Source organism: Balaenoptera acutorostrata, chromosome 13 (assembly GCF_949987535.1).
Source record: "Balaenoptera acutorostrata chromosome 13, mBalAcu1.1, whole genome shotgun sequence".
Classification (NCBI taxonomy): domain Eukaryota; kingdom Metazoa; phylum Chordata; class Mammalia; order Artiodactyla; family Balaenopteridae; genus Balaenoptera; species Balaenoptera acutorostrata.
Genome location: NC_080076.1, coordinates 16,012,674 through 16,026,621, shown reverse-complemented (window position 1 = coordinate 16,026,621; position 13,948 = coordinate 16,012,674). Strand labels below are relative to the sequence as shown.

General features: G+C 48.1%; 1 protein-coding gene across 3 annotated transcripts in view; it reads right to left on the bottom strand.

Moving 5' to 3' along the window:
• The window catches only part of CCBE1 (collagen and calcium binding EGF domains 1), a 241,519-nt gene extending 230,329 nt beyond the window's left edge, over positions 1 to 11,190 (bottom strand). For all 3 annotated transcript variants that reach the window (XR_009005008.1, XM_007191995.3, XM_028168972.2), the window contains exons 1-2: positions 10,237 to 11,190; positions 9,726 to 9,806 (exon numbers count right to left, since the gene is read on the bottom strand). Coding sequence is in view for 2 of the 3 variants with exons in the window: in XM_007191995.3 (XP_007192057.1) it covers positions 9,726 to 9,806; positions 10,237 to 10,367 (212 nt within the window). In the remaining variant the exon portion in view is untranslated. The remainder of the gene's footprint in view (positions 1 to 9,725; positions 9,807 to 10,236) is intronic.
• Between the last annotated feature and the right edge of the window lie 2,758 nt (positions 11,191 to 13,948).

The following is a 13,948-nucleotide window of genomic DNA, read 5'->3' as shown; positions in this document are numbered from 1 at the left end:
CCGCCACACACCTGCTCTGGGACTTGAGAGAATTCACAGGCCAACAAGCTAGTTCCCGGCAGTGAGCCTTCACACACAGGGCCGTCAGAGGACAGCACACGAGCCTGCGTTTCTCCGTGATCTCTGCTCTTGCGTTCAAAGTTCCCCCAGACCCACCACCCTTTTCCCTCCCCTCCTCTCACCCGTGTTCCAGGTAGAAAATGCAGCCCGATCAAGTGACCTCCAAGTAGATTTTATGCAGAGCCCCACACTGATCTTTCCCTATGTCCTCCCAGCTGATGGGCAGGAGTGATTTCCAGAAAACCAACATAATACTAAAGTCGATTTTTACAGAATTAAAATCCTTCAGCCAAACTTTCTCAGAGATAAAACCCCATTGATGTTACATTCTAGGTTCCTCTAACCTTTCAGAATCTGCCAGAATTAAATTCCAGTGCATTTTTTGGGCAATGACCTTGCCTCCAATGAACAGTCTCGTGGTCTTGCTGGGCTCCCTGAAAGCCAACCTCCACTCTGACCTGTAATTTTTCACCACGAAAGCCGTGAGTCATTTCACTATAGGAAAATTCCAGAGTGACACATGGACACGTTACCAAGAGCAATGCCAAGTGGAAGCAAAGAGAGGGGAGAGCGGGAGGGGGAAGTCACGGCCTGGCCTCCGCACTGGCTTTTAGACGGCCTCCGACCTCTGAGGGAGTAGTGCTGAACACACACAGGACGTTACAAAAATTGCATGTGTCCATCTGTCGACCTTTATAAGCTTAGTTTGCCTTCATTTAACCTCCGTTCAGCTGAGTCCGTTAAAATGGCTGTTACCAAGGTCAGAGGCTCCTACATGACTTTAATATCCACATCTTTTTCTCACCCGACTTCATCTCCATAGGATACTCCTTATCAAGTGTTTATACTTATAATTTTCTTCTTTGCTATACCCCAGGGCATTTCTTTATCTGCCTAATATGTCAAGTGGTGCATTCCAACATTTTCCTCCTTTCCCTTCTCCAAAATACCATTAGACTCTGCCTCTCTCTCCTCAGAGTATTTCAGTAGTTCTTTCCTTCTCCACTACTTTGTCCCCACCCTCAGTGTCGAAAGGCATCACTCTAGGAGTCTCCGTGATCTTCATGGAATCAAAGAGCTGGCACTGTTAAAAAGGCAGTTCAGAGTTTAAGTTCAGAAGTTTAATTACTGATGTTGTGCACAGTGCAACTGAGCCAACCTATGATACTTTTTAGCCGCAAAAGGAAAAGTGAAATGTCGCAACACTGATTTAGGACACTCTTCACTGAAAATAACTGTTTCTCTAGATGTGTGTTCCTCAAATAAAATACATACTCTCATTTGATTTTTGAATGTGAGGCCTTCCACTGTAGAAATTCAAAACTAACAAGTTTATGGAGAGTTGGCTTTGAGTCAAAGCATGTGACGATCACTATACAGGTTGGGAATTAAGGACATATGGAATTAAGGATGGTGGGCAACTAGCCAAGGCAATCCAAGGATTACTCAACTGGCAAAGGAAGGCCGGTCTGGGAACACACAGAAAAGCAGCAGTAAGTCAGCACTTAACTAGCTGCAGTAAAAATCAGCTTCTTAAAAACATCCCGACAAGTTACATTCACTTAGAGAATCATTTAAGGGAAGATGACTGAAAATAAAGTTCCAGCTCAACAATAACTATGGTTGATTCCTTGAGATCAGGAAATCAAGTCACAATGAAAAGATGCTCAGGCCAGAGACCCAGATACAATAAGGCAATGCAAAGGCAAAGGCCCCAAAGAGGAAGCGGCCTAAATGTCCTCAAGGTTGCCCCCTTGAGGACTCAGACCTGTGGATGAGGTCACATATGGATGGAGAACTCCACTGCCAGTCTTTAGTGTTAAGCTAGCACTTTAGAAGTTAGCAAACTTTCCCTGGAGAGGGCCAGACAGTAAATATCTGAGGTTTGGGGGCCAAGTAAGGTCTGTTGCACAGTTTAACCCTTTAAACAAGGTAAAAAGCATTCTTAGATCATAGGTTGTATAAATACATGCCACCTGCCCTACTTGGCCAATCCCTGCTTTATACCAAACTTCCCGAGCCAGATCCCAGTGAAGAGGGCCCTCCCAGCTTCCTACCAGTTCTCTGCACCAGCAGCCACTGGGCTGACAGCTGCTCCTACTGTTCCCAGAGGACTAAGGATGGGGGCGCCTCACACCAGCACGGGCAAATATCAGAGAACACCCCAGAGTAGTGGCCAAGGGGTGGAAAGGCTGAGAATGGATAAGGCTAGAATGGACGTGGTCCAAGTTTCTGAAGTCATGAAGGGCATGGAAAGATGACCTAGCTCACGTCCTAACACACCGAACAAGGAGCCAATATAGTTGTTCTTCCAAGCTCTCACACCTACTTTTGACTCACAGGAATCATACACCTTGAAGCTAGAAAGATGGACTTTGCTTGACTGGGATTAAACATGTAGAGGTAACACCACTCCACCCCCTGTACAGGTACTTCAGGATGTAAACAAGTTGTCCATAAAGTTCAGATGCATTCATGAACACAGACCTGTAATGGGTTATTAGAGTCGAGGAATGTAGGAGGGGCACGCCTTCTCTTAACGCTCTGCTTAAAGTTACTGTTGGCAAACATGGGGCAACCTAGGCTGAGGCGAACCGGGTCCACACGAGGTATCTGTTCCTAGTTGGCCCATTCTGATGCTGTCTCACAGGACACACAGCCAGAGAATTGGCCTTCTCTTTGGAATGCTTTCACATTCCAATAATTCTTAGAAGGGACTTGTGGCACGTGTTAGTAGTTCCCTTCCTGCTAGCAGAAGAAAAACACATTAGTTACCAACGTCCCCGGGTTCTCGTGTCCCTGCCTGGAGCCGTAGGGTTTTCTTTTGCTGAAAGGATACAGCTGGGCCACAGGAAATTAAGCTCTTAGTCCCCCCAAATGTGACATCGGATGTGTGCCAAAGATAATCATCTAACAAACGTCCCCAAGGACATCCTTGGCTCGAAATTCCTTTACTGAAAAATAAATTGAATTAAAATCCATGCACTCCATGAGGGCAGAGGTTTGGGGGTTTTTCCTGACTTATTCACATATGTATTCTGGGTGCCTAGAATGTGCTCGGCACATAGCAAGCTCTGAATAAGGAATGCAATCGCTGGTAAAACTTTGAAATTGGTAAATGGCTTTTATGGAAAAGAACCTGGCTTGGCAGAAGAGAAGCTGCAGATGTTACAGCTGATTACCTTTTCACCCCCCAAATAAAAAGCAATAAGCTGAGACAGAATGGAGACCTTCGTTCTCCAGATAGTCAGCAATGCTCCGAATCAGGCAGACCCTCTAACGCACAGAAGCAGCGAGGGTCCCACCGCACAGGAAGGTAGTAAGTTTGCGGAAGCTGAACCACTAAACTTAAACTACCGATTGAAATGCAAACTACCATCTGAGAAAATAGGGTATTCTAGAAAAAAGAGCATATTTGCTTTTTCCGGATGCATCCACCCCACAGCTTCACTTAGAAAAGACGAAGGGAAGTGAATGTAGCAAGTCAGGCATCAATAACTTTGGGGACAATGAGTAGCAACTGGACCCGGTCTCAAAGGACACCAGTGAAAGCATAGCCTTTTGTGGCCAGTTCAATTGTTAGCTGTTTCCTACCCCTTTGTCTTGTTCCCTAGAGTATGAGTGAAAAGTGAGAGAGAACCTTGCCTGGGCCAACATCCTCCACCTCCCCTCTCTCCTGACACCTGCTCAAGCTAAAGAAGAGGGTGTGGGTAGGGAGCGAGATCCCCTTTAAAACTGTGATCACCACCACTTCAAAGCCAGTGTCCACGGAGCAATCAACACACTGGGCAGGACTGCCCACATCCTCTTCAGGTACTATTTAAAGTAACAAGTCCATGGAATGAGCTATATAACTGCCAGAATCAGCACCTGTAACACATTAGCAATTAAAGTTTAACAGGTCAAGGTGGGAACTAATGCAAACAATGGCAGCAGCTCAGAGGTGCAAGTAATCTGGAGCAGAAAGAAACTCAGCCAAAAAAGCAGGCATACTCGGAGAGCAACAGAAGTTCTGGAAGACCTAAAAGATTTCGGTCAAATCTCCTTGTTTACTTGCAACATTAACATTCATCCACCGAGTCCTGTGTACGTGACAATGTGTATGGACCCTGTCCAGGCACGGGGCTAGCCTCTGAGGCTACAGTCATGGATGAGAGGACAGAGGAACCAGGCGCTCAGCAAGCTAACCATCCAGTGGGAGAGAGGGTCTAATAGGGAAACATGAGGCTGCCTCCAACTTATCCGTGATTCAGGCAGTTTTGCACGAAGCCACCCCCATCCGTCCCCTGCTCTGTTCTTCACGACATTTGGACTACTTCCTCCTTATGGTCAGAATATGGACAGCAGACATGAAGATACAAATGCTTTCTTAAAGGGGGCCCACAAGCCCTGAATAAGCCAACAGTGATTCAGAGCTGCCCTCAGAGCGGGTCCTAAGCTATGCTGGCCACAGAACAGGGAGGGAGAAGGGAGGGACCAGAACTGGGCCGAGGACCTAATCGCTAGTCTTGTCTCTGCCAACAAGACCCTTCATGACCCTGGACAAGGGGCAAATCTCTAAGAGCCTCTAAAATGGGGTAACTATGCCTTCTGCCTGCTTTTATAGTTACGTGAACAGAGGACATCGTGTAGTCAAGGTAGGAGGCAGGAAGCAAAAGATATCTTTTGTACTGATAATTTTCCCAAGGCGCTAGATTTCTGGGCCAGCCTACATTTGGAGAGGCAACTAAAAACAGCCGACGTGTGACTGCTATAAACACCCTCAGGGTTTCTGGCTAGGGTCTGAATTTGCTCTTTCAAAAATGTCTAATGTAAAGCTCAAAACTCAACAGATGTCTACTGAGCACCCAGCTTGTGCACTCACCACGCCAGACTTGGGGAGACGCAGCAGCGAGCCCGAGAGACAGCGTTCACTGAGCGCTTCCTATGTACATCAACTCATTTCATCTTCACTGTAACCCTCTAACTGCAGTACTAATGTGATCCTCATTTACTTAAAGGAGAGCACTAGAGCACACAGATTGAGAAATGTTCAAGGTCACAGAAGCAGTAGAGCTGGAATTCAAACTGGGGGAGAGAGTTTCTACTATGCATGTTTTGACATCAAAGCCCTGTGTAGGGAGACTCAGGGACCTGACAGACAGCACATTCTCCAGCCCTTCCTCCAATGGAGACTTAGCTAAAGTCCAGGGCTCTCCCTCTGGTGGTGCTGCTCTAAATTAAGGGACCTTCTTGCTCTCCAATTTCCAAGTAAACACATTTGCAGAAATATGTTAACTTCCACATTTTAATTAAATAATGCAACAATGTTGCCAAATCCTAAGTGGGAGTTTTTGCATCCCCATGTCATTATTTCCCATGGGAACATGACCCTCAGGAGACAGCACCGATGGGACGAATACAGCTGAGGGCCTCTACTTGTAGGTCTGTGAACCACAAAGCTGAAGATCATAGCTAATGCAACAAACACCGAACATTCTGTTAAAGAACCACGTTGAAAGACAATCAAGTCTTCTCTTGCCCATAAAGCCATTCCTAGCTGCTTCTAATCTCTTCCCCATCACATAGTATAAACTACACAATTTTGAACTCAATCATGTACATTGTATACTGGTTACAGTCGTAGAGGCCTTCGTCTAAAAATCAAGTCTGTAAAACTTGACCAGGGACTACGCTCAAGCATTTTCTAGGACTATGTTAAGCTCATAATAGATGCTCAAGACCTTAATTGATTAATGGATCCAAAGAGTTAATTAGCATGTTTATTGGACACAGACTCACTCAATACAAGTTGATTTCTTGATGTTTCCTACACTCATTTTCTTATTTTTAAAAAGACTTTAACATCATTTTCTTGATATGAGACCCCCATAAAGAAAAGGTAAACACAAACATTTTGTTCAAAAACTACGTCGTCTGGGAAAGGAGGAAAAAAGTTAACTTGTAGGAAGAACTTTAATAGCCACAAGAGGGGTAAATGCCATGATAACTTTATGGGCTTGCTTTGGCTAGGATAAATTTAGAGTCTAGATAAATCACACACACTCTGAAATCTTAACTACTGGTAAAAGAATACGCTCCATGTCAGAGTGTAACACTGAGCAAACATGCCCTCTAAGCTTAAGTTGCCAAAGGCGTTAGCTCAGTGTTTCATCAGCTTTGGGGACTTGGCTCAATGCACACTGGGGTAGAGTCCCTAGAGACAGACCCTGTGATTACGATGAAATCCTACAAGGAAGGAAAGCTATACATGTAGGAACCCAACGTCGTGTATAACATGGTAATGTAAGCTCAACTGTTTGAGACAGATCAAGAGCAATCGTAACTCAGAAAACCACTGTGGTCATGGTGGCTGCTGGAGTTATCTACTTCTTTTGAGTTTATAGCCTCTAAATGGATAGTTTTCTTCCTTACTTAGATGCCAGATTTGGAAAGTTCAGCCACATCTGTAGACACCACCGGGATGACGAAAGGGCCCAGACTTTGAAGTCAGACAAACCTGGGTCTGAACCTCGGCTCTCCCGTGTATTAACTTTGTGACCCTGGGCAAGTGCACTTAATCCGAGCTTCGGTTCTCTCTGTAAAACTGAGGCAACACACGTGCTGCAGAGTGGCTTTGAGGATTACAGCTGTATGTACGTAAAGTGCAAGGACAGTGGTGAATATATAGTAAATCCTCCAACTGTCATTTAATATAAGGCTTAAGTGGAAAGGCATTGCTTACGTAAAACCACGGAAAACAGAAGTGTACAAGCGTGGTGGGGTCCAGGACAGAGTATTCGGACCCCATCTCTTTTCCATATCACCTCAGTCTCCATATGACTTTCAGGAATAATGGTAAATCAGATGTTACACCTACCATACCTCCATGTCAATGGTTTTTCGAAAGCCAGTGTTAAAAGACCACCTTCTAAATTCAGGAGTGACTTCCGGTATGCATTCTCTTCTACAAAAAGCCATTCACCAGAGACATCTGCTAAGAGTGGGATTCTAGGCAGTCAGAAAGCATTCCCAGAACAGTAGTAGTTCTGCTACGTTACTTTCACTTTAATTAAGGGTCATCCAACAGTCCATGAGTCCGATTTCCTGGAAGGCTGGCTCTTTGTCTGATTTTACGTTACTGTGGTAGAAGGGCTAACTCATCTGCAGGGGCCTCTGAGCTCCTGAGGATCTGTCCAAACAGGTCTACACCATGACTCGGGTGAGGAAACGGGTTTCTAGAGCAGCGCTTCAAGCCTTAATGCATATCTCGTTAACATGCAAGTTCTGATTGAGGAGTTCTGGGCAGGGGCCCGAGACAATACAAGCTCCCAGAAGATGCCTGTGCCAGTTTCCAGACCACACCGGGAGTAGCAAGGGTCTACAGGGCCAGGACAATTAGAGTTCACAAACCGAAGAGCACACAGCGTTCCTCCATTCTTGGGGCTCAAAATGGGGGCAGCAACTGCCAACTGACTGTCTCTAGGAAGGTACTAAACTATGGCAATTGTATAAAACCAATGAAGTGCACATAGAACTCTTAAAGGAAAACCAAAGAAACAATATTCACAGGGACCACTACCATTTTCTTCAGCTGAAAACACCCTCCCAATTCCTCTAAGCTCCTTTCTCCTAGAAATAAGATATCCTTTTTTTTTTTTTTTTAAAGGATTTTCTTATTTATTTATTTATTTATTTTTGGCTGTGTTGGGTCTTCGGTTCGTGCGAGGGCTTTCTCCAGTTGCGGCAAGCGGGGGCCACTCTTCATCGCGGTGCGGGGACCCCCCTTCATCGCGGTGCGCGGGCCTTTCTCTATCGCGGCCCCTCCCGTCGCGGGGCACAGGCTCCAGACGCGCAGGCTCAGCAACTGTGGCTCACGGGCCCAGCTGCTCCGTGGCATGTGGGATCTTCCCAGACCAGGGCTCGAACCCGTGTCCCCTGCATTAGCAGGCAGATTCTCAACCACTGCGCCACCAGGGAAGCCCCAAGATATCCTTTTTGTTAGCTCTCATAAGCTGTTTCTTTGAGTGGCTGTTAATGAAAACATACCAAGACACTGCTAATGTCTCCTACAGAGGCTTAGTGCAGAAAAACACCACACTGTTTTTAAATTGTTAACAGCGTAACAAGTAACAGCGTAACGAATGAAATCAGCTTAGAACACTAATCAGGCACCAATGGTTTCTGAAAATCGGACATGCATTCTGTAACTGTCACTGATTTATGTGCAGTCTGACCTTCCGGGACCAAATAAATGAGCAAACCATCTCAGGGACACGTTCCATGTTAGATTAGAGGTTGTAGGCTGCGGTGACAAGGGGAAACATGTGTCCTGAGAAAGAGTGTGGATGGAACACAGGGCTGGCACCTGGCAGAGTCCTGGAGCCTGCACCCCCAGGTCAGGTCTCCAGATGGGCGACCTTGCTTACGCAGTTAACCTCGCCAAGTCTTCACCTGCCAACGGAACCATACTCCCTCTTCCCCACTAACTCACGTGTCTCGTTCAGTGTCACCACCCACTTCCCAGAGAAGGCGCCCTTCCCAAGGCTAAGACTTGACTGTTGCTTCACTTAAGCAGCATGGTACGTGATGTAACTGATGGTGCCTTTGTACCCCTAAACTGACCAGCCCTGTAACCACTTACACCTGAACCCTTGAGCACATGCAATTTTTTTTTTTTTTTTTTTTTTTTTTTTACAGCTCAAAGGATTTATCTGCTACCATATCATTAGTGCAACTTCCTTCTCTTTCAAGTTCACGTCTGAGGATTGCTGTGTTATCTTGTACTACCCAATATTTAGCCTGGCACCCCAAACAGTGCAGGATTCCCAGAGACAGAGGTGGAGTCTGGTGGAGTGTCTGATCCCTGTACCTCACACAGAACCTTTAAAAAGCAGGCAACTCATAAGCGCTTATGGTGGGTGCCTCCTTCCACTGAGGGCGCTGGCACAGAAGCCTACGGTGACAACAAGTCAACCCTCACCTCCAGAAAACTGCAAGCAGGGAACAGTGATTCACCTTGTTGAGAATCAGAACCACCTGGGAGCATTTTTCATACTATAGATTCCCTAGCCCTCTTCATGCTTAGCTTTAACAAGCACCCAGGCTCTGTAAACTGAATTTTCAGAAGACTGATCCTCTTCTTGTGGCTCAACCATCCTGACGCTTTTTGCTTTCACTTAACCCTATCGACGGCCCGCATTCCTCCCCCATCCTCCTGCCCACAGAGGCCGTGACAGGGTCACACTCTGTCCTGGCAGAAGGTCAAAAGATAGCCAAGGACCAAGTATTTCCCGGTTGTATGCCTTTATGTTTTCAAAACAAAACGCAAAACCAACCATTCACCTTTGCTATGCCGCACTGTTTACACCCACAATCCGATCCGCTTTATGAAACTTTCAACATTTTCTCCAACCATCACGCAAGTATTCGAGGGAGCAGTAAACCACCTCCCTCAGGTTCTTAGAGCACGAACTCTAGGTGCCGACACTCAGTTGCACATCGTTGCTCCGGCGCAGAAACCACACGCAAAAGAAAAGAAAGCATCTGCACCAAGGAGCACTCACCCAGCACCCACCACCGTGGCCCCGGCCCCCGAGCGGATCTCCAAGCCCCTCCCGCGCGGCGCCGCCTCCCCAGCCAGCCCGGGCGCGCACGGACGGACTCGGCGGAGCCCCGAGACTTACCTGAAGCACGTAGTGAGCTCGCCCGAAGGCTTCAGACACGGGTAGGTGGTCGTGGCGATTTTGTTTTCCGAGCAGATTTCTCTGTGGAAAAAGTTGGAGGAACTTAGTTGGTTCTCCGCTGGAGAGCGGAGGGCAGCGCGCGCTGGGCATCCGCGTCCCGCGCGCCGACCAGGCGCTGGTTTCCCGGACGCGGAGCGGACTCCAGGGTCAGGGGCGGGCCCGGCGAGGGGCCAACGCAGGGAACCCAGGCCCAAACGAAAGAAAAGGTGAAGAAGCGGGGCACTGAAGGGCGGCAGGAATGCGGCGCGCGGGTATCTCGGTGCCCCGACCCACACATGGGGGAGCCAGGGCTAAGGGCGCGGAAGGTCTCATCCGGGAGCAGAGTTTAACGTAGGCCAGAACAGTTGAGCGCCCGGGGAGCGAGGGCGTGAGGGTCACCGCTGTGGGGGGAAGGGGCACCGCCTGCACCCCAAAAGCCGGGGCGCACCAAGCAGGGACCGGCAGCGCTTACCTGTCGCCGTCCTCGGGCTCCTCTCGGTAGCTCCACGTGTGTCCCAGCGCCAGGAGCAGTAGAAGCGGACCCAGGCTCTTGCCCAGCTGCCCCCTCGCCGCTCCTCCCCGGCTCGGAGGCGGCGGCACCATCAGGGAAGCTCCCGGCTTCTTCCCGGCGCCGGAGCTCTCTCCCCGCCCTGCGCCCGGCTCCTCCGCACCCGCCGCCGCTTTCCCTTTTCCCGGCAGGGGGCGCCCGAGGGCGGGGGCGTTTGCGCCACCTGCGCGAGGCACCGGGGTTGGTGGCGCCGTGGTGTTGAGGGGGAATAGGCTACGGGTTGGGGTGCAGAGTGCCAGCTCCGAAGAGAGGCCGGGAAATGGGGCGCCTGCGGTGCCCAGCCGGCGCGACGGTCGCGGGGTCCAGGCCGTCTCGCTCGGGAGGTTCACGCCGGAGAGACGAACTCGCTCCACGCGGTTTGGGGCGGCGCCCTCGCCGCCTGCCTCTTCCTCCGCCGGGCGCCGCGCGCAGGGTGCGGAAAGCAGGCGGCCGCTTGCATTTTACCCCGGGGTCGCACGCCCGGGAGGAGGAGCCGATTCTCACCCCGGGAAAAGGGAGGGGGAGCAGAGGGGTTAATAAGCTTCCTTCCTGTTGTCAGTTGCTTTCCAAGGACCCGGGTCAGGCTAATGTTTGGCTTCTCCCCTCGAGCGCCTACACTGTCCTTTCCTGCTACCTCGGTTCTCCTTAGCAGAATAAGGGAGGAAGGAGGAAGTGAAGGCGGCAGCGGCTCTCCCAAACTGCCTTCTCTGAAACCTGAAATTGCACCATTTCTAGAGCGTGGTCTGTCTTCATTAAAGCCCCTTAGTCCTCCGGTCGAACAAGCAACGAGCTCTGATCAGCTCTTTCCGAGGGGGCTTTTAAATCCTCTTGCCCTCAGCAGCTTTAATGCTGCTTCAAAACCACGCACACACGTGAGAGCTGGAAACTCCTGGAAGATCAGGTGAGACACGGAAGGGGGCCGTTAATCAGCGCCTGCCCCCTGCTAGTTAATGCGGGGTTGTTAACGGGTATCCTGAAAACCCCGGCTGCGGGGCGGTACGGTAAATCAGCTCATCTGGTGGTGACCCAATTGTAACTCATATATATACGCCTTCACCTTCACACTTGGTTGCACGTTAGGCGTTTCTGTGCCTGTTAAAGAGAAGCTCGTGACATAAACGTGCCCCGCTGGGAAAGCTAGTGGTCGTGGCCCAGAAATAAGTTGCAAGAGCAGGGGGTTGCACGAGGAGGTGATAAGGTAGCTTGTTCACAAGTTACCGGTGTGCTAATTGGTTAGGTGAGCAGGTGTTTTGATTCAAAATATTCTGGGCAACTGAGAATGATCGTGCATATCACATACATCTTGACATTTTAAAATAGCAGGAGTATCCTTATTTCTCTGTAGATTGCTTTTATATTTTCCAAAGGTTTTTCACATTTACGGTTTTATTTGATACCATATTCCTTGAAACTAGGAGTCCGACTTCAGCGAGGTGGGTTTGTTTCCTACAAAACTTAGACATGGCAGAGCATAAAACACACTTGATATTGAAATACGGTGCTACACACAAGAGAAGTGAATTTTCACGTGGTAGTTCAGGAGACACTTCAGAAGCTTGCCAAACCTGCCAGTGACCATCATACAGTCAGGAAAAAAAACAACAAATAAACCTGGATTCAAACCCAGGCTGTGTGGCTTCCTTGGTCTGTGACCTTGCGCAAGTTACGTGACCTTGTGCAAGTTACCTAACCTTTCTGAAACTCAGTTTCCTCATCTGTAAAATGGACAAAACTCCCTGAGTGTTTAAGAGTAATAAATGAGGTAATGCATATGATGTTTTCACAGTGCCTGGCGTATATTGAGCGCTCAGTAGACATAAACTGTTACCACTTTTAACCTAAATGATTATATTGCACAGGATTTTCAGTTTTAACTTTCCAGCTTTCTGCTTTCTAGATAGTTTATTTCACAGCAGTTGTTTGGGTTCCTAAAGAGATACCTCTCTAAGCATTTGAAAAATAAACCCATGGTGGAGATTATAAAAATTGTATCACTTTAAGATTGTGCCAAAAAAAGGTTTAGTCTCCGTCTTGCAGAGAAAAGGCCATTCTGTAGACGGTTCTATTTCTTTTTTCTTTCTTTCTTTCTTTTTTTTTTTTTTTTCTTTTTTTGGCCAAGTCATGCAGCTTGTGGGAATCTTAGTTCCCAGACCAGGGATAGAACCCACACCCCCTGCAGTGGAAGCTTGGAGGCCTAACCCCTGACTGGACCCCCAGCGAGGGGAAGTCCCTAGGAGGTTCTATTTTTATTTTCTTACCTATTACTCTATTTTGATATCTGGCTATCTTTTTTTCTCCTCTACTCAATTTTGCTTTTCTACTGTTGTATTATGGGTCTTAGTTCTACAAGTAGGAGAGAATGGTATAGGAGATTTGTTATCGGCTTCCTTAAATAGTTAATAAGCCACATATGGGGACATGCAGCTTTACGGAGAAAGTAATTCAGACTGCAAATGATAAAAGCAAAATCATGTCTGTTATGCACAGCTGTGTGGTGGAAAATTGGGGACTGAGCTGACTTTGAGGCCTCCTTATTTTCAGCCCCTCCACTGAGCACAGATGAGAATGAGGTGTCAGAGGAGGTGCTGGGGCCCAGCAAACAGGCCAGGTTTGCCTGGGAGGAAACCCCGAGGCTGGGTGGTCAGGGGGCATTTCTGGAAGAGGTGAGCTGGAGCAGAGACCTTTTTTAAAACCTTTGCCTGGAGGCCTGGAATTTAAACTCACTGGCAGCTACTGACCGCACAAGACATTTCTTGTGGGGTTTTGGGAGCTGGGCTGGAAAGCACAGCCGAGGGCAAAGAGATGTGGATGGCCTGTATGTATTCCAGTCCCCTGAAAAGTTAAACACTCCTGTAAAAGATGAAACCTGCATTAGCTCAGGCTGCAGCCTGCATGGGAGATGTCAGAATGCAGCTGAGTGTGGCAGGGACCTCCGGGGTCTTCAGTTGTCTCTCCTGAGACCCTAACTCTCTCCCCAACCACGCATAAGCTCCCCAACGATCTGCCCCATTCCCTCACTTACGAAACACTGGCTGAGAGGACGCACCTCCTGCCTCTTTCATAGGCGTGTTACAAAGACTGATGATACGGACCTAAATGCTCCTTGGGGGAGGCTCTGTATGATTATTTCTGTTCGGCATAGCACTGTCTGCGATGTTTTCCATATAGGCCTGTCAGCTTCCCTGAGACAAAGCAGAACGTGCATAGTTATACAATTTGCCACGTCCTAGGGGTACGAGGCTGTACCAAGGGCTTTGAATGCAGACTGTGCTGTAGGTTCAACTCCCTGGTGGGCCAGGTATTGTTAAGGACTGCTGAGTGTTGTCTGGGGCTGGGGGGAGAAGGGGGGTTGACTGGCTGGAGAACACAGAGGCCAGTATACACAAGCAAAGTGAAAAAACTAGGCCACTGGGCAGAGAGTACCCTCGGAAATAAGAACCACGGCCTCTTCCACTCTTTTTTTTTTAATTTTTAGCTTTTATTTTTTCAACTGAGGCAAATTGACATGTGCAGTATTAGTTTCAGGTGTACAACATAATGATTCCATATGTTAGCTATAGCAAAATGATCACCACAGCAAGTCCAATTAACATCCATCACCAAAGTTACCATTTTTTTTTCTTGTAATGAGAACGTT